The following is a 19,459-nucleotide window of genomic DNA, read 5'->3' on the forward strand; positions in this document are numbered from 1 at the left end:
TTTTTAGGTTACTGCTCTCATTAACATAAGACATCACCTTTGATTTGGCAAAATCATTCTGAAATCTGAGGCAAAGTTCTTTGGAGAAAACCTGCCTGAAAGGGTTGAATCTAAGACACACATGGACCGAGCTATGAGCCAGATGAAGAAGAAATTACACAGCCCCAGATCATCTTAGCTCATCTTCTGCAATCAGTTGAAACCCCAGTACGAAGAGGAATAATTCAAATCTCCATGCGTGATACAATAAGATGATTATTTATGCTGTATTTATTACCATCAAACCCTCTTAGGATCCTTGATATAGTGTGAAAATGGCTAGGTTCTTTTATGCACTCACAAAAATTTATGAAGTGTCCCTGACTCACCCTGGAGAGACGACCAAGGCTCTAGTAAGTTGATGGGCGTGTGAAGGGGCGATGGCACAGTCAGAAAGCGACTGAGCCCCACAGTCTCAGCGTTCTGCGAGCCTGGCCATGGGTGCCTGTCCCCCCTGGGGAGCTGCTTTGTATACTTAAAAAAAAAAAATACTGCCAGTGACATTGATCAGCTGAGTTCTGTTGGCACCTTTTCATGGCACATTTGCAAACTCAGCAAGACTTGAGAAAGCATGTTTTCATAAAATCTGGGGGAAAGGAGGCCACAACCCTGCTTGGGATTTCCGTAGATACTACTGGGACTTGGTGTAAACTTCACTTCCTTGAGGTTTCCTGTGATTGTCCCTTGCCCAACAGCGGAGCTCTAAGCCCCAGAACACATCTCTCTCTGGCTCCTAGAGAAGCTGTATCAGGAACCAATCTCTGAATCGTTAGGATTGCCTATGAAAAAGTTTCCTGAGACCTGAAATTTCGTAGGCATGAAATTTAGAAAACTTGGGGATGAGTGGCAGAAAATGAGTTCTCACTGAGATTTTGCAACACCTCACCGACGAAAGTTTTGAAGAAACATTGTGGGAACAGGAGAGGAGACGATACTGAGAATATCTCACCAGGTTCAGCGCCATATAATTGTTGATTTTGTTGGTTAAAAATAGTCCAGTATCAGTTGTTTTGTATGTCTCAGCCTAATATTAAAATGCCATGATCGCATAATAGATTCTGGCCCCAAATGAGCCTGGGAGAACTCTAACTAGGAGTCCTTTAGAATGGTGTCCTGAGAGTAGCTAGTAGCCCAGGACGCTCCAAGTAATACATCAGGCACATCGGGCAATCAAGAGCAATGACTCCTTTATGTTTTCTGCCTCATGCGGTCCTCATGACAGCCCTAGGAGAGAGTCATAGGTCATTGTCCTGGCTGATTTTCTTTGCAAGTTCCAGATGAAAACCAGGATTTCAGGTCTTGGCCAGAAGGCCTTCATGGGCACAAAGTGGTGTTTAAAAATGGTCCAAAGCTCCTATAACTTGGATTTAATGCTTGTCATGAAAACTGTGGTCACTTGATTTATACAATAAAATAGACCCACCCTGCAACTTTCTCTAAAACAAACAAAGAGAAAAGCTAGCAGTTTTACCCCTGACTCATTTTGGTTTAAGGCTACCAAGTTCCAAGACCAGTTAGTTATGAAAGTTTACTAGAATCCCACTCTCTGGGAGAATGTTCATAAATCGTTAAAAACCAGTTTCAAGATGTCTCCCTTAAATGTCCCTCACTAAGGAATGTGTCCAGAATGAACCCATGGTCAGTACTAGTGACTCCCAAAAGTCCCTTTGCTGCTTATTCTGTCTCCACACAGAGCCTCTGCCCTGTCTGTGCTCTAGGAAACCGACTTTCCAGAAATGATTCTCCAAAGCTCCCTTGCCCTTGGCTTCTGGTCGAGATTGGCCAAATGGAGACACTGATGGAGAGAAGTTAAGGTGTGTCTATCCCTCCCCCTTCTCCCCACTGCCTTGCTCCATGTGTGGTTCTGGTTGGTTCCCTCCTGAGCCACAGCCCCTCTTCCACAGTCCAGTTCTCAAAAAGTTATAACAGCATCCCTCCCTTGCCCTACAAGTATAAAGGTAGTAATGATTTCATCCTGTTCCTAGTCCTAGGGGCTTCACCATCAGTGTGGATTCCTTTAACGTAACCCTGCCTACACTCTGTAAATAGTCCCTTTTTATTCTTTTTAAGGTTTTATTTATTTATTTCAGAGAGATTTTATTTATTTATTTCAGAGAGAGAGCATGAGTGGGGGGCGGGCAGAGGCAGAGGGAGAAGCAGACTCCCCGCTGAGCAGGGAGCCTGTCGCAGGGCTCCATCCCAGGACCCTGAGATCATGACCTGAGCTGAAATCAGATACTTACCGACTGAGCCACCCAGGCATCCCTGTAAATAGTCCCTTTTAAAAACTCTTTCTTTAAACCCTTTGAGTATGCTCTTTCTCTTCTGCCAGAACTCTTATATAGTCCTTAAATTCAGTGCCATTTTGGCTATAGTTTTCCGATATATATCAAAGACAAACACTTGAACTCAGATCATGTCTTCATTTTAAATTTGCCTATTGTTATCAGCGGCATACTGATAAATGTTTCACACCAGCGTTTGGAGTCAGGAGAGGCCTGATTTGTAGCATTTGCTGGTTTTTCTGTTGTGTACGCCCCACCATGGCCAATCAACCTACCACCACAATTTCCCTCAAGGTGGAGTTGGGGAGAGACGCACAGGAACACAACTTTATACAGCATTTCTACTACACAGATGTACTAGACATAAATAGCTTCAAGAGGATCAAGAATAGTAAAGTGTAAAATAATTAGGAAGTTTGGGTGTCTTCATTTTTAATATAATTTATTTGATTGTGTTTATTTATTTTTAAAGATTTTATTTATTTATCTGACAGAGAGCACAAGCAGAGGGAGAGGGAGAAGCAGGCTCCTCACCAAGCAGGGAGCCTGATATGGGGCTCAATGTGGGGCTCGATCCCAGGACCCTGGGATCATGACCTGAGCTGAAGGCAGACGCTTAACGACTGAGCCCCCCAGTTGCCCCACGATTGTGTTTATTTAATACAGTGCTTAGTAATGGCTGTGTTTGCTTGCAAAATTCCTAAAAATGTAGCAATTCACTTTTGCATGTCAAGCCAGCCTCAGCACACCACTGTAAGAGCAAACATTTAGTATCTACAACCACTCAGTCAATTAAATCTCCTTTTATTAGTTTTTGCTTCCCATTCTAGCATGTATTTTGAATATACCTCAATAACTTTGATGTAAAATCTTATATTTGACTCGCAAATTGTTCTATTTAAATAGGAGAGGGACAAGATATAGGAAAAATTAGCTGCTTCTAGAACTATAAAGTAGTTCTATGTATTGAGAATGGTGAAAATGTCATCAAATAATCTTTTCTGCATTCTTTTTCTGAATGACTACAAACGTGGTTTCTGAGATCCTAATATTTATCATTATTATCATCCAACATTTCCTTCTGAGAAAATTCATCCTTTGAGGAAAAAAATACTAGCTTTATAATCATGCCATAGCATGATTCTAGTCTAAAAGATGGTAACTGAGCAGTTGTTACAATGAGAACAATTCAAAAAATGGTTAGTGTGTGTTTTGTTTTAAAGTTGCCATCCTGAAACCAAAGAGATTAAACCCTGAACCTGAAACAATTCAAATAAATCCTACATTACCACCACCTGTTGCTCGTTTCCTTCTGGATGTAAATCCAGCCCTATTACTTCCTGGTTGCGTGGAACACAACCTGTGCACGTTCCGCAAGCCCTCTGAGCCTGTCTCTGTATTTGCAAAATAGAGCTAATCACACCGAATCGAAACTGGCTAGTAAGTGTGAAATAAGACCGTCTCTGCAAAGGCATTGCTCAATGTCTGGCATAAATAATAGGTTCTCAATAAATATCCGCCTCCTGCCACTATGCTAATCCCAGAATTTTCCAGGAGGAGGTGGTACTTAATAGTTTATCGTGGCAACCTCTGAATGGGAGTCAGGAGTTACAATGCAGAATGGAAGGCAGAACACCGTCACATCTTCTCTCTCGGAAGAAAGCTCATCATCACTTTAGATTTGTGAATCTGGCGGACTCCCCATGCACCGGCTCCTTAAGCAAGGCTGTTTCTCTGTTTGTCCCAATGCAGCTCCTCTTCCATTTAAGGAAGGATGTCCTCTTAAACCAGTGCTCCTCAAGCTCTAGGCTGCATCAGAATCACCTGCAGGGCTTATTAAAGCAGTAGGTCTGGGGTAGGTCTGAGGGAATTTGCACTTGTAACGCGTTCCCATGTCCCAGACCAGAGAACCACTGCTTGAGATCTTCCTGAGCCCCAGTAGCCCCTGTATTGTTTAAAGGGCATCACATATTAGCCTGCTGAAAGACTAGAAAAAAGGCATTCTGACCATTTAAGTCACTGTAGATAAACCAAACCAAAAGTTTGCCGGCATCTAAATGACGATTAGTTCTAATCCTTTTCTTCAAGTTAATATTTTCACTAAAATATTTCTCAGGATAATAGCAATGGCAGTAAGGTTGTGATTGAGAAATACAGGGCACACTAATTTCAAATGAAAAAGAAAGTAAGATCTCTTTCAAATGATCATGTTAAAATCATTCGGATTGCATTGCCTGCTTCCCTGACTGTCCCAAACTTTTAGTGTCCCTTTTCTTCTAAAGCCACAAGTCTTTTCCCCCAGAATTTAACATTATATGTAACAAATGATAAAGCATCTTAAATTACTGACTTTAGCTTCCCAGGAGTTGGTCTTGACCTCAGTTAGATTATAAACTCATTGATAACTGAACTATGTCACAGTATTTCCTTTTAATCTTCCACAGCACCTACGGGTAGTGTGCAGTCAAGAAATACTTACCAATGAATTTTAAGTAAAATAAATCCACACCTCTGTTTTAATCAAAAAGCAATAAATTAATTGAGAAAAGTAAGGTACAAAACTATAAAAATATACTACCTTTGTGTAATAAAGGGAAGAAATAATGTGTTTCTTTGGCTTGATTTTATTTAAAAAAAAAAACAATGAAAATATACAAGAAACTAAAGAAAGAACGTGCTTACCTGAAGAGGGCAGCAGTGAGTTGAAGGGATGAGGTGGGGGGGTGAGGGGGGTGGAGGGGATGAGGGGCGTGGGGGGTGGGGAGGTTAAGAGCCAAGACTTTGATAGACAGCTTTTTGGAATTAAAAAAAAAAAAATTTAACCATGTAACCATCTTAAGACAGTTTTATTAACTGAGGAAGTTCAACTATTCCTGTTCTCTTTTAAATTTTCTTAGCAATGACCAGATTTATTCAATTACTGTTTGGCTCTGATTTGAGGATCTACCTGCACTGCTTGGAGGGTAGAAGCAAGGGGCAAGCAGTGGAGGTCATGCCCACAGGAGTGCTGAATTTGCTTTTTACTGCTGCCATAACCAATTACCATAAACTTAGTGGCTTAAAATGACACAAGTTTATTATCTTACAGTACTACAGTCAGAAGTCCAAAATGGGTCTCACTAGGCTAAAATCGCAGTGTGGGCAGACTACGTCCTGTCTAGAGGTTTCAAGGGAGAATCCATTTCCTTGCCTTATCCAGTTTCTAGAGGCCCCCTGCATTCCTTGGATTATCACACCCTTCTTTTTTTTTTTTTTTTTAAAGATTTTATTTATTTATTTGACAGAGAGAAAGATAGCGAGAGCAGGAACACAAGCAGGGGGAGTGGGAGAGGGAGAAGCAGGCTTCCTGCAGAGCAGGGAGCCTGATGCGGGGCTCGATCCCAGGACCCTGGGATCATGACCTGAGCTGAAGGCAGACACTTAACGACTGAGCCACCCAGGCGCCCCTTATCACCCCCTTCTATCTTCAAAGCCAGCAATGACCAGTTGAGCTATCTCTCTGCTCAGCCTCCACTTCCCTCTTCCCCATATAAGGACCCTTGTGATTATACTTGGCCCACCTTGATATTCCAGGATAATCTCTTTATATTAAGGTCAGCTGATTAGCAACCCTAATTCCATCTGCAACCGTAGTTCTCCCTTGCCATGTAACAAAACATATTTAAAGTTCCCAGGCATTATTTTGGGCCATTATTTTGCCTACCGTACAGGTTCATCATAATTTGGTACAGAATTTTGAACCACAGAAGTCAGAATACCCAAACCATCTGCCCCTCTCCTACTGTCGCATGTCAACCAACAGTTTGCACATGGGTCTCTTTTGTTGAATGATTTACTTCCAGAAATGGGAGGGACCCATAAAAGGCAATTAATCTATATTTCTTTCCCTGTCTACTGAGCTAACAAGGGGTCATGAATAATGGCAGTTTCTGTTGTTAGAGAATGTGACTAACTGTGGAGCTTTTGAACATAAAAGAATGGTTTCACCTAGATTACCTGATAGTCCTTTCTCCTCCCCCTCATTCTCACAGAAGCCCCTTGGGTCAACCTCTTGGCATTATGTGTAGATTTATCATTGTCATGATTAAGATAAGCTTTGGAGTGGGTTGACTGGGTTTGAATCTTAAGTACATGATTTACTGGCTATGTGACCTTGGCCCAGGATCTTACACTGTACAGTTTACGCAACTCTTAGAAATAGTACATACTAGGACCTACCTCATTTGGTGGAGGTGAAAGTTAAATAAGAAGGTGTGTACAACCCATTCAGAACAGCGCCTGGCATATAGCTGGTGCTTAAAAAAAAAAAGTGAGCTAAATTGTTGATTATTTTGTTGTTTCAAAGACCAAAATAATATTTAATGGTTTATTGGTTGAGCTCTTTTTCCTCGGGAGGTCTTATTTCCATGGCTAACACTCACCTGGGATTTTGAGACTTTCAATATTCCTACCTGTTCCCAGACCTGAATATTGGATGTAGGAACCTCTCTAGTTGTCCTTGTTCCATTTGACAGCGTTTGGCCATGTTGGGAGACCCCAACCCCTCCTCAACACCTCTCTGTATGCTGCTAAGATGGGTTAGGTTACTGTTCAGAACTATTCTCTGCCCACCCACTCATCCCCCTCAATAGGATTGGTGATCCTATTTGTCCAATAGGATGTTAGAAGTCACGGTGCAAGCAAGGGCCTGAGAAGTGCTTGTGCATTTGAGTGTGCCCTCTTGCACTCTCACATCGCCAGAAGAGTTTCCTCCAGGTAGCTGTTGCCCTTTTAGCCTGGACTCAGAATGAACACATGAAGCAGAGCCACCCCAGCCATCCTGCTGATCTGAGAGAATAAATGACTTCTTTTAAGCCCCTGAATTTCAGGATGGTTTGTTATATAGCACGATGGTGGCAGTAGCTGATACATTTGCCCATCCTCTCAAACTTTTTCACGATTCTGTCCCATTTAAAAACTCTTTGAAGTCACCTAATCTGCAAGCCTATTCATAACTTCTCCTAGTAACCACCTGTACCAAGCATTCAAGTGTTTTCTCTTTTTTCTTTCCTTACTTTATTTTCAAGTGATAATGTCATCAACCCACACGCCTGTGAACAAGAAACTATGTACAATAATGTTCGTTGCTGAATTATTCATAGTAGAAAAATATTGAAACAATGTAATGTCCATCATTAGAAGAATGATGAATAAACCATGATGTAGTCATAAAACGAAATACAATGCAGCAGTTAAAATGACTGTAGCTACTAGAGCGGCTACCATTGAACAGAAAGCTAGTGGAAGAAAATACATCATGATATCATTTATTTAAAGTTTAAAAACCTGCTAAACAGTATTAGGTAATATTTATGGCTATATAGATATTTTGAAACAAGTATAGGGGCACCTGGGTGGCTCAGTCAGTTGGGCGTCTGCCTTCAGCTCGGGTCGTGATCTTGGGGTCCTGGGATCGAGCCCCACATTGGGCTCCCTGCTCAACGGGAAACCTGCTTCTCCCTCTCCCTCTGCCACTCCCCGTGCTTGTGCTCTCTCTGTTTCTCTGTCAAATAAATAAATAAAAATTTTTAAAAAAGAAACAAGTATAACAACATGCACAAAAATAAGAACACTGAATTTATTGTTGGGTTATCTCTGGAGAGAGAGGGAGGCAAATGGATCCAAAAGAGCACAAAAGAAACATCAATGGTATCCATTTAGCTTTTATTTTTATTTATTTTTATTTATTTTTAAAATATTTTATTTATTTGACAGAGAGAGAGAGACAGCGAGAGAGAGAACACAAGCAGGGGGTGCAGAGGAAGAGGGAGAAGCAGACCTCCTGCCGAGCAGGGAGCCGGATGCGGGGCTCGATCCCAGGACCCTGGGATCATGACCTGAGCCGAAGGCAGATGCTTAACAACTGAGCCACCCAGGCACCCCTCCATTTATCTTTTAAAATATCTTGAAAACATTCTAAATGAATAATGTTTAAGCTTTGATAAAGCTGGGTGATGAGTACACGGGTAGTCAATATTATTATAATATTTATTCTTGTTGGTATCTTTAAATATTTCACAATTAAAAATTTTATGTAGTAACTTTTTAAGAGGAGACTGTGGGTGTTGTTGTACGCTGCTTGCTATGGTCTGAATTTTGTGTCCCCCCCAAAACTAATACATCGAAATCCTACCTCCCAAAGCAACGGTATTCGGAGGTGGGGGCTTCGGGGTGATTAGGTCAGGGGGGCAGAGCTGTCATGAATGGGATCTGTGCCCTTATAAAAGAGGCCCCAGAGAGCTCTCTTGCCCTTGAGGCCATGTGAGCCACAGCAAGAAGACAACTGTCTTCGAACCAGGAAGGGGGCCCTCACCAGACTTGAAACCTGCTGGAGCCTTGATCTTGGACTTCCCAGCCTCCGGAACAGTGAGAAATAAGTGTTTTGTTGTTTATAAGCACCCAGTCTACGGGAGCCTGTTATGGTAGCCTGAACGGACTAAGATACAGCTCTTCTTGATTGTTCCCGTGTCAGGTTGTTCCCAGCCCTCTTGGTTGTTGTCTAACTCGGCCTCTTGAACAAATCCTAGAATTGGCTCTGCCCTAGAGCGGCACCTGCTTCTCTCTGGGAAAGAGTGCCCGTTCCATCCTGACCTTCATCCTTTGCTCTTGCCCTCAGGCCTTTGTTGTGGAGTCCTGCACTTTCAACTGCATTTCACTAATGTGGAAGGCAAGACAAAGACGGTGAAACCCCACTTGCAACAGCCCAAACTGCCACAGTTGCCCTAATTCCACCTCTAATTAACTGTCACTTTTGAAGTCCAAGTAGCAGAGACTCTAGAGTCTCCCTATAGGATTTTAATTTTCTCTTCTCTCTTTTGATTCCTTGTTTATGGAACCTGCATAACTATCTTTTTAGAGGATGAATTAGATCTGTCTGCCAGTCTCCCTCAAACACTTTCAGTACTTCCCTACTACTGCTAAATTATGCCCCAATACCCGCAGTGTGTCATTTAAGATCCAGCCCTGCCCAGAGGAAAGGTACCTAAGGGCTGAGGCCAGTGCCGAGTCCCAGTTGTGGCACTTTTTACTCAAGTGGCTTTGGATAAATCACTTGACCTTTCTAAGCTTGTTTCCTCTGCTGCAAATTCTGAGAAGAATAGTACCTCCTAGGGTTGCCTTGAAGATAAAAGAGGGAATGCAATCAGGTACTGAGTCCAATGCCTGATACCCAATAAATGGTAGCTTCTATCATTCTCTATACATCCTTCAACACACAACTGCTCACAATTCCCTGAATACAACCAGGGCTTTGGTTTTTAGCCTCCTTCAATTGTTTTATTCTTCCAGGTGCTGAGAATGCCCTCCCACCTTATTATCTCCCCAAGTCTGTGGTTCCTATCCTCTTACTAGAGAGCCAATGAGCTTAGCAGAGGAACAACAAAACTACCTGGGTTCAAAAATCTAGTTCTGCCATTTCCTCCTTGTGTGACTTTGCTGAAGTTACTTAATCTCTCTGTCTAGGTTTCCTCATTTATAAAATGTGGGTAATCACAGTACAGGTATCCCCCGACTTTCCAAAGTGCCTGTTAGGCTTCTTCGCTGTCACTAAATACCTACATTATTAGTACCTGCTTTTGCCAACTGAAAGAAGAAAGGAAAAAAGGCAAAATCGAAAAGTCTTGGGCGTTTGTTTAGCAGCAGGCATTCATTATAAAGGGAGCAGACACCTCTAGCCAGAGCGCCCCCCAAGCTCCTTCCCCCAGGATTTTTTTTAAAGATTTTATTTATTTATTAAAATAAATAAATTGCACGCGCACAAGCTCGGGGGAGGGGCAGAGAGAGTAGCAGACTCCCCGCGGAGCACGGAGCCTGATGTGTGCAGGACTAGATCCCAGGAGCCCGGGATCATGACCTGAGCCGAAGGCAGACGCTGAACCGACTGAGCCACCCAGGATGGTGGGCGCCCTCCTTTCCCCAGGATGACACTGAGCATCTCAGCATCAAGTCACCATAGCTGAGGACTGGATCTATGAGCACCTGTGCTGTATTTTGATGTATTTTTCCATCTGCTGGCAAGATGTGTCTAAAGTATCAGAAAAGCCTAAGAGAGGTTATTTGGGGGCGGTGGGGGTGTGTGGTCTGGGAATGCCCAAAAGTTTTTTTCCATATAAATTAATGGTGATCTTTTCTTCACTTCACGCCATTTCAGCTTAGGAAAGGCTTCCCAGGAACTCTACTTTCGGATACCCGAGAAACCTGTATCTACCGTATAGGGCTGTTGCAAGATTTAAATGAGGGCCTCCTCGTAAGGACTTTAGAACTGTGCCTGGCACAAAGCATTTACTTTTGCACCCCCCGGAAAGCGGAGGGCTGCGGCGCGAGGGTACAGCCGTGGAGCCCCGGCGGCCGAGGGGCGCGGCTTGCCTTTCCCAGGGCCCCGGGCGTGGGTCAGGTGGAGCCGGGAGGCCGGGGGAGGGGCGGGAGGAAGGGTGCGGTCGCGGGCGCGGGCCCAGCCGGCGCGGAGCGGCGGCGGCCGGGGTGCACTCTCTCTCTCGCCGTTCTCCCGCACGCCAGGTCCCTCGGCCGCACTGCAGGTAAGATCGGCCTCGCGGCGAGTCGCCCGCGGCTGCCGGGCGGCTGAGAGCGGTGGCGGGCACCGGGCCCACTTCCCCGGGAGCGCGGCCCACGCCGCAGACCAGCGGGCCGCGGGGGTTCGGCGGCAGAGAGTCCACGTCCCCCATTTCAGAATGGAGGAAACTGAGGCCCAGAGGAGCAAACGTAGTGCGCCCTGGGAGGGTCACCCAGCTATGGTGAGGGCGGGGCGCAGACTGACACCCCGCTGTCCGGCCCGAGACCCTTCACTTTTAGGGAACCAGCTGGCCATCTCAGCCTCCCCAGCCCTAAACGTCTTGGGGACAGAAACAGAGCAGGGAGTCACAACTGTCCTTTGGGTCCCTGGCGAATCAGGAGGGGCTGGCTCGAGCTCCTTCGGAGGACTTGGCACCCCACTCATCCTTGTGAGCATTTGCTCCTCTTAAGGGAGATCATTTATTTTATTTCGTTTAATTTTTTTTTTTTTTTTTTTTTTTTTTTGGTGGTAGAAGAAAAGTGTATTTAGATACTGAGCGTTGGGAATCTGAGAAGTTGGCTTTTCCTTAGAAAAGACTCACCTTTTCTTTGATTGCAACAGAGTGGCAGCCACGACTCATGATTCATCCCACTGGCATTTGAGTCAGCAGGTGGGGAATCTGAGTCCTTGATTGCAAATGACCATATATAGGAAACTGGTTTGTGCAGGGTCCCAGAGGCCCGGGTCCGCTGTAGGCCCCTCTGGCTGCTGATAAGGAGTTACACTGCTGGACAGAAATTCTGCCCCAGGATTTGTGTTCTGCACAGACAGCAAGACTCTGCCCTTGGGGAGAGCTATATTTACAACTTGTTTTATCAACATCATAAAAAATGTAACTCATTTAAACGTTTTTCTCCAAAGATATCCCCACTGGCTTCATGAAGGCAGAAAGCGACAGACTGACGAGAAAGGGAGTTTAAAGATGTAAAGACACCCAGAATCTTGTTCTCAGAGCTGTAGTGGTCGTGTAGAGAGCCATCTGTTGAGAAATAGGGAGGGAGGATGAAGTAAAGAAAATGATGTAGATGCTCGAATCCCTTTCTGAAAAGGATGTTTAAAGTTCTGTTGTAAGGTCATTTGGCCCCCACTGTGGAGTGATTTCTTCTTAACATTTAAATCAATAATAATTGTTAATAATTTACAAATTATACTGGATCAACACATATTGCGCATCAGCTGTGACAATGTATGGGGCAGGCCCTTGGGTAAGGCAGAGCATGGGAGTTAACTTCATACCTTTGGAGTGTGACTGTCCAGATTCTGTAGGGGGACACTTACTTGCTGTGTGGCTAAAACATTATTGTACCTTCTCTGTGCCCCAGCTTCTTTATATGTAAAGTGGAGATGTTCTTAATGACACCTCGCTCCCTAGATTGTTGTGAGGCTTATATTAAATCATTCTTTCATTCATTCAGTATTTTTTTTAGTGCCTTCTATGCCCCAGTGAACTAATATGACAAAAAGCCTTGTGAAATTAACCTTCTAGTGCTTTTTATATGACCTGGCACATGGTAAGAACTCAGAATCCTAGCTGATATTATTATACATATGATTTCAGCAGCCCTCCTCTTCCCTTTCTGCAGATGAGGAAACGGAAGCTCAAGGAGATTGAGCTTTCAGAGGCAAAGTGAGAACTAGTGACACCTTGTATCCACTGTCTATCTGGAGGGATGTAATGGTAGACGTGGTAACTAGAAAGCCCACTGCCCTAGGCTACAGAGGGCCTGAGAAAATCAGGCTAAATAATTCCAGAGACTACTAGTGTAATTTCCTACTGATCTTTGTTCTGGGGCTATCGTTGAATTTTTAGAATATTTTGTTCCCAGGATTGGTGGGAGTGACTTGCATTTCTAAATCAACCCTGGAGATATGCCAGCATGTTTGAATAATGTCTACATAGGAAAAGTGCCTGGGTTCCCAATAGGGCTCCACCAAAGAATTGCCCTTTTTACCTCTGGGCCCTACCAGGAACCGGACTGCCTCCTCAAAGAGCAGGCATGTGTGTTTATAACAGGCTGTAGGCTTGGAGCCTTGTAAAATGTAAATGGAGATATCACAGTCAAACACAAAGAATCCAACTGAAGCCAGCTAAAATTTGTTTGGGGATGGGGTCCGGGGAGACAATTTCTTTTTCTGTTGTTCCCTAGGATGGTATCTGTCCTGGTTAAAAGAACGCGGTAATCAACATAGTTCTATTGGATTTTTAAACGAGTCAAGAATTTGCTTTCCAGGAAACATATTTGTAAACCCCTTAAGTACAGTGATTTTTTTTTCTCTCTTGTTTTGACCCCTTCCCAGGTCCAGCACAGTCCCTTGTACATAGTGGGTGCTCAGTACATGTTTGTTTAGCAAAGAGGGTACTTGATGCTAGAGACACATCATCTTACTGAGATGGTCTCTTTGAATGTTGACTTCTATTTTCTGGATTAAAGATTAGGGTTATTCTGAGATTATTGTATTCTGAATCCCAGATTTATTCTGTTTAGTAATTTTTTTCTTTTAATAGGTTCGTCTGATCTCAACTCAAGCAAAGGTGGAATATCATGGCTTCTATCTGGGTAAGTAAAACTCAAGCCTTCACAATACAGTAACTTATCTTAGTCAAATCAAAATACAAAAAGTCAAAATATTAAGAAGTTGATAAAAGGTTCATTTGAAAATATAACATGCCAAAAAAGCAAGGGGATATCTAAAAATAATAAAATATGAACATGTATCATAGAGGTACATAGTTAAAATAATTTGTGATGACACCAGAGTAGAGGTGAATAACAGAGTAAATTTAGTAGGTGATTTGGGAGTTTATTATGTGATAAGGATAACATTTCATATCATGAAAAGATGGCTTATTCAACAAATAATGTTAGGAAAATTTCTAGCCATTTGGGAAAAAAGTAAATCTATATTCCTTCCCCCTTCTTACATTAAAATGCATTTTAGATGGATAAAATCTGAAATGAAAGAGACAAAATATGGGTGAATGTTAAAAATAATCATGGAGTAGGGACAGCAGTTACAACTATGACACAAACCAAAAGCCTAAAAGAAAAATAATGATCTACTTAACTACATATAAACTTATGATTTATGACCACAAAATAACACTATTAGTAGAGTCAGAAGACAACCCACAGGGAAAAAAATATTTGGAGCACATCAGACAAAAAACTTATTTTCTTAACATAAAAATTACTTGAATAAATCAATAAAAAAAACTTGATGGAAATTTGTCAGAGACATGAATAGGACATGAAAAGAATTACAAATGTCCCACAAACACATGAAAAGATGTGATCACTCACTAGGAAATAAAGAAACATGAATAACACAATGAGAAACCATTTCTACCGGAGAATTGGTAGAGCTGAAAAAAAAACACATAATGAGACCAGTATTGCAGAGTCTGTGGGCAAGACAAGCACTCTCATACTCTGATCATGGGAGACAAAACCTGGCACACTTTTGGATGGCATTTTGGTGATATCTATCAATGTTTACATGCACACCCCCTTTAACCAGTTATTCCATTTCTGGGTATTTATCTTATTGATACACTTGCATAAGGCTGAAAAAATATAGGCCTAAAGACATTCATTTGTATTAATGAAAATATGCAGACAGCATAAATGGCCAGCATAAATGGGCATGAAATTATTAAATTACTCATTTGTAACCTACAGCCATTTTTTAAATAGTTATTTATTTATTTGAGGAGGGGGACAGAGGGAGAGGGAAAGTCCCAAGTCGACTCTGTGCTGAGCACGGAGCCCAACACCAGGCTGGGTCTCACGACCCTGAGATCACAACCTGAGCCCAAACCAAGAATCGGGTGCTCAACTGACTGTGCCACCCAGGTGCCCCCAGCTTACAGCCATTTTTATGTGGTCGTTAAAAAAAAGTGGGGAACAAGGGGGTCAGTTCCCTATATATTGACATAAGAAAATGTCCAAAGATATGTTAATCAATGAAAAAAATCAAGTTACAGAATAGTATGTAGAGAATGATTCTGTTTATTTTTTTAATTTTTTAAAGATTTTTATTTATTCTGGAGAGAGAGAGAGCACGAACGAGGGGAGGGGCAGAGGCAGAGGGAGAAGTAGATTCCTTGCTGAGCAGGGAGCCTGACACAGGGCTCGATCCCAGGACCCTGAGATCATGACCTGAGCCGAAGCAGACGCTTAATGACTGAGCCACCCAGGCTCTGATGATTCTGTTTAAAAGAAAGTAAAAAAAAAAAAATATATATATATATATACACACACACACACATAATACAATTTATATGTATATGTATATACATATACATGTATATGGTCTTTATGTATATACATGTATATATATTTATGTATTTACATATATTTATGTATATACATAAAAAGACTATATTACATGAAAACTTTCTAGAAAGGCAGAACTGTGAGCAAGGGCACATTTATTTTTCAGTGCATCACCTTCCATGCCCTAATTTTTTTGTTAATGATGAACATACATTACATTTCTTGAGTGAGGGACAGAAAGGCTTAAAGAATAACTTGTATGGAGATATACCAGCCCAAGGTATGGGTGGTGTTTGTGGGAGGTGTGCTGCTGCGAGGTTTTCTTGGCCCCAGGTTATTCCCTTACCATTGGCCAGGAGGCCAAGCTGTCCTCTTTCCAGGTCTAAAATTCCCCCTGCTAGTATGGATACTTAGTAGAGCTTTGCACAGTGGCAGTATCTTAGCCAATGAGGTTTATCCGAGGTGTGATTATTGCTAATGGATACTTAGTAGAGTCAGATGGAAAAAAAAAAAAAAAAAAGCATCTCTCCAAAATGCTGGTGTTAAAAAAGAAAATTCTCCTCTCGTCCTAGTCCATTAGTAAATCGACATAAGTCAGGCTCTCCAATTAGTTGGTCAGCTGACACCTTCAAAGTTGTTAGTCTCTTACTGTGCCTAGTTTATGAATTAAACTTTATCGTAGCTATGCATGTTTAGGAAAAAAAAAAAACAGTGTATATAGGATTCAGTACTATCTGCAGTTTCAGTGGGGGTCTTGGCATGCATCCCCAGTGGATGTGGGCGGGGCTCCTGTAAAGACATACAATGGAGTATTATTCAACCTTAAAAGGGAAGAGAATTCTGATACATGCTACAGCATGAATGAACCGTGAGAACATTATGCTAAGTGAAATAAACCAGTAGTAAAAGACAAAATACTATGATTCCATTTATATGAGGCATCTAAAGTAGTCAAATTCATAGAGGCTGAAAACAGAGTTGTGGTTTCCAGGGGCTGAAGGGGATTTGCTGCTTCATGGGTATAGAATTTCAGTTCTGCACAATGAAAAAGTCCTGGAGATCTGTTTCACAATACTGTGAATATTTTCACCACTATTGAACTGTTGTACACTTAAAAATGGTTAATGTGGCAAACTTTATGTTATGCTTTTTTTACCACAATAAAAAAACCCTGAGATTTCTGTAAATATTCTTATCACTAAGTTTTATCTTTTCTCTTTTTCCCTCTTACACACAAAAGCACATACACACCTAAACACAAATAAGCAATCAAGTCCATGCTTTTCTCCAGAACTGTAGATCAGTTTGTGGTTACTAGAGGATGATGAGTTTATTGGAGTGATATGATCAAGAGAGAAGACTTTGGTTGCTATTTTAGTATATTTCCGTTGCAGATGAAACAATAGCTGGTTTCCTAGGTCTTTATATTCTAGATATGTTGCAACCCTCCCATTGTTTCAGATGAGTTAACAATCTATGTTGAATTACTATTTCCTTTTTTTGGAAATGTTGCATATCTCTGTTCAGGGTTGTGTTCTCCTACTTAACCCCTGATGGAAAGGCCTGATGTCTTATCACTTTGCACTGTTTGGACCCAGGGTCCTTTTAGGTTGCCTTTAGATCCATAGCAAACACTCGGGCAAACTACAAATTAGAATGTCTTAGGAACATGATATGTGTGTATGGTTGATATCTTTACTGCTTTGGAAGTGGCGGGCAGGTGCTCAGGAGCTCTTGGTGGGGCGGGCCCACGGCCTCTTCTCCATCAGAGGCTCCTGGCTGAGCAGGAAGGCTCGGCTCTGTGAATGGCAGTCATGTGGAGATCTGGGCTGTACTTGTTCTCGAGGATCGTGCCCCTGATGCTGCTGAGGGTGGCCTGGGCATTCTAACAAGAATGGTGGTCCGTACGTAGGAGGTGGCAAGTTTTCTGTGGCCGGATCTCCGCTACCTGACCACCACTACACCTTTGCCATCGGCCGCGGGCTCCAGGGCCACAGTCTTACGCTGAATCCGCCGGTTGTGGCGGAAGGAGTTGCGAGCCTTCAGGTGACTGGGCTGTATGTCTGCTTGTTCCTCTGGATCCCGACACTGGAGCCGTTCCGGACGGCCATCCGTGCAGGTGGGTGGTCGTGGTGGCGGCCCCTCTCACTACGGCAGCCGGAGGCGGGAAGAGCGGGAACGTGACTTTTTATTAAGATACCATAACAATATCTTTCCTACATGTGCCTTCCCCAGAGCTGGCTTTCTCAAGCAAATATTCTGGGCTCTTTGCTCCTTGGTCAATTCCTAACTTCCTTTGACCTTTTGTTTGAATCCTCAAGTTAGTACTTTTATCCTCCTAAAATTTTTCTAAACTCGTCATCACCGTAATCATTATGAACTGTTATAACATCCTAACTGGCTATACATTTTCCCTTCCCCACTCCAAACTCAACTTTATAAATGAGGAAGGGGGAACAGAGAGCCACTCTGGAACTAAGGGATAAAAGATGTTTTCCAAAAATGTAACCACATAAATAGGTTGCCTGCAAGCTTTGGAAGGAGTTCATCAAAAGGGTAAACAATTAAAGCAGCAAGTACCTGCTGTACTGGGCTCTCCTGGGAGCAGAAGGAAGACAGTCCAGCCACAATCCCAGGTCTTCTTTTCATAACTCTCTAATTGTTTAAAAGGCAGGCTCTTGAATATGACCTGGAGCAAGTTACCTAGTCTCCTGCTGTCCCCATTACCTCCCCTGTAAAATGGGTAGAACAACAGTACCAGCATCATTTAGTGCTTGTGAGAATTAACCCAGTTCATATAAAATGCATTAACAGTGCCTGGCATGTAGTGAGCAGTCAGTAAATGTTAGTTGTAGTCATTATCATTTCAATATGTTTTTTTTTTTTAGAAAACATATTCCTTGCTAATTATTATCCCTGCAGCTATTTTAGTAAAGGAGTTTCTGCCTGTCTCCTGGGCCCGATTTTATTACAAATCAATAGCATTCTCCTCCCCATTGGAATGATTGTCTCTGAGCCATCTGAACACAGATGGGTTTTCCCCAAATAGATTCTTTCTGACCGCTCCTATTTTCAATATTTTTTTATTTTATTTTTAAGATTTTATTTATTTATTTGAGAGAGAGAGAGAGCACAAGCAGGGGGAGTGGCAGGCAAAGTGAGAGGGAGAAGCAGGCTCCCCGCTGAGCAGGGAGCCCGATGTGGGGCTCGATCCCAGGACCCTGGGATCATGACCTGAGCCGAAGGCAGACACTTAACTGACTGAGCCACCCAGGCATCCCTGGAGTACTTTTTTAGAGCAGTTTTAGGTTCATAGCAGAATGAAGCGAAGGTACAGAGATTTTCTGTAGACACATGCATAGGGTCCCCCATTATCAGCATCCCCCACCAGAGTGGTACGTTTCTTGCAAATAATGAACCTGCACTAACTCGTCATACTCACCAGAGTCCACAGTTTACCCTACAGCTCATTCTTGGTGTTGTACGTTCTGTGGATTTGGATATTTCCATATGTTTAAAGACACAGAATACTCTGTTCCCACTCCAAGTGGGTATACTGCAGTACAATTCTGACACGAACTACCTGGAGTTAAACTCTACAGGTTTAAGAGCTCGGTCCTCACTTCCAACGGCAGCTGCAAGTCTCAGAGCCACCTGCTCTTCCAACCCATACAGTTGGGGATTTCCATGACCCTCTTGCATTCAGTAATTGTCTAGAACAACTCACAGAATTCGCTGAAAGTGCTGTATTTACAGTTACAGTTTTATTATAAAGCCTACCTACACATAGAGCAAGGTCTGGAAAGGTCCTGTCCCCGTGGAGTCAGGACGGATCACCCTCCCTGCACATCGTGTGTCCACCAGCCAAGGAGCTCCTCCGAGCCTCTATGCAGAGTTTGTACTGGCATTTCATTCCATAGGCGTGATTGATTAAGTCACTGGCCACAGGACTGAACTTAATCTCCAGTCTCCTTTCCCTCCCAAACTGCCAATCATCCCCATCTTATACCTATGCAGAGGTCTACCATGAGTCACCTCGGCAGCATAATAAAGACACTCCTATCAGGAAATTCTGATGGTTTTTACGCTCTCTGCCAGGAACCCAGGACAAAGACTAGAGATATTCTTTATCGTACCATACATACGTAACTCACACTGAGGCTGCACAGAATTTCCGAAATATCATATTCCTTTATTTTTTTTTACTAAAATGATATTAACACTCAGGCACTGGTTACCTTGTGCTGATC

General features: G+C 42.7%; 2 protein-coding genes and 1 pseudogene across 3 annotated transcripts in view; 2 read left to right on the forward strand and 1 right to left on the reverse strand.

The window, feature by feature from the left end:
* Window positions 1–2,119, forward strand: part of FRAS1 (Fraser extracellular matrix complex subunit 1) — a 404,790-nt gene extending 402,671 nt beyond the window's left edge. The window contains exon 75 of the mRNA XM_032400603.1: window positions 8–2,119. The gene's annotated coding sequence lies outside the window, so the exon portion shown is untranslated. The remainder of the gene's footprint in view (window positions 1–7) is intronic.
* An 8,606-nt stretch (window positions 2,120–10,725) lies between these two features.
* ANXA3 (annexin A3) overlaps window positions 10,726–19,459 on the forward strand; it is a 51,380-nt gene continuing 42,646 nt past the window's right edge. For both annotated transcript variants that reach the window (XM_032400607.1, XM_032400608.1), the window contains exons 1-2: window positions 10,726–10,897; window positions 13,439–13,490. In XM_032400607.1, coding sequence (XP_032256498.1) covers window positions 13,476–13,490 — 15 coding nt within the window. In that variant the 5' untranslated portion in view covers window positions 10,726–10,897; window positions 13,439–13,475. The remainder of the gene's footprint in view (window positions 10,898–13,438; window positions 13,491–19,459) is intronic.
* LOC116630071 lies at window positions 16,523–18,165 on the reverse strand (annotated as a pseudogene).

This window comes from Phoca vitulina, unplaced genomic scaffold, assembly GCF_004348235.1.
Source record: "Phoca vitulina isolate PV1807 unplaced genomic scaffold, GSC_HSeal_1.0 scaffold3, whole genome shotgun sequence".
NCBI lineage: Eukaryota > Metazoa > Chordata > Mammalia > Carnivora > Phocidae > Phoca > Phoca vitulina.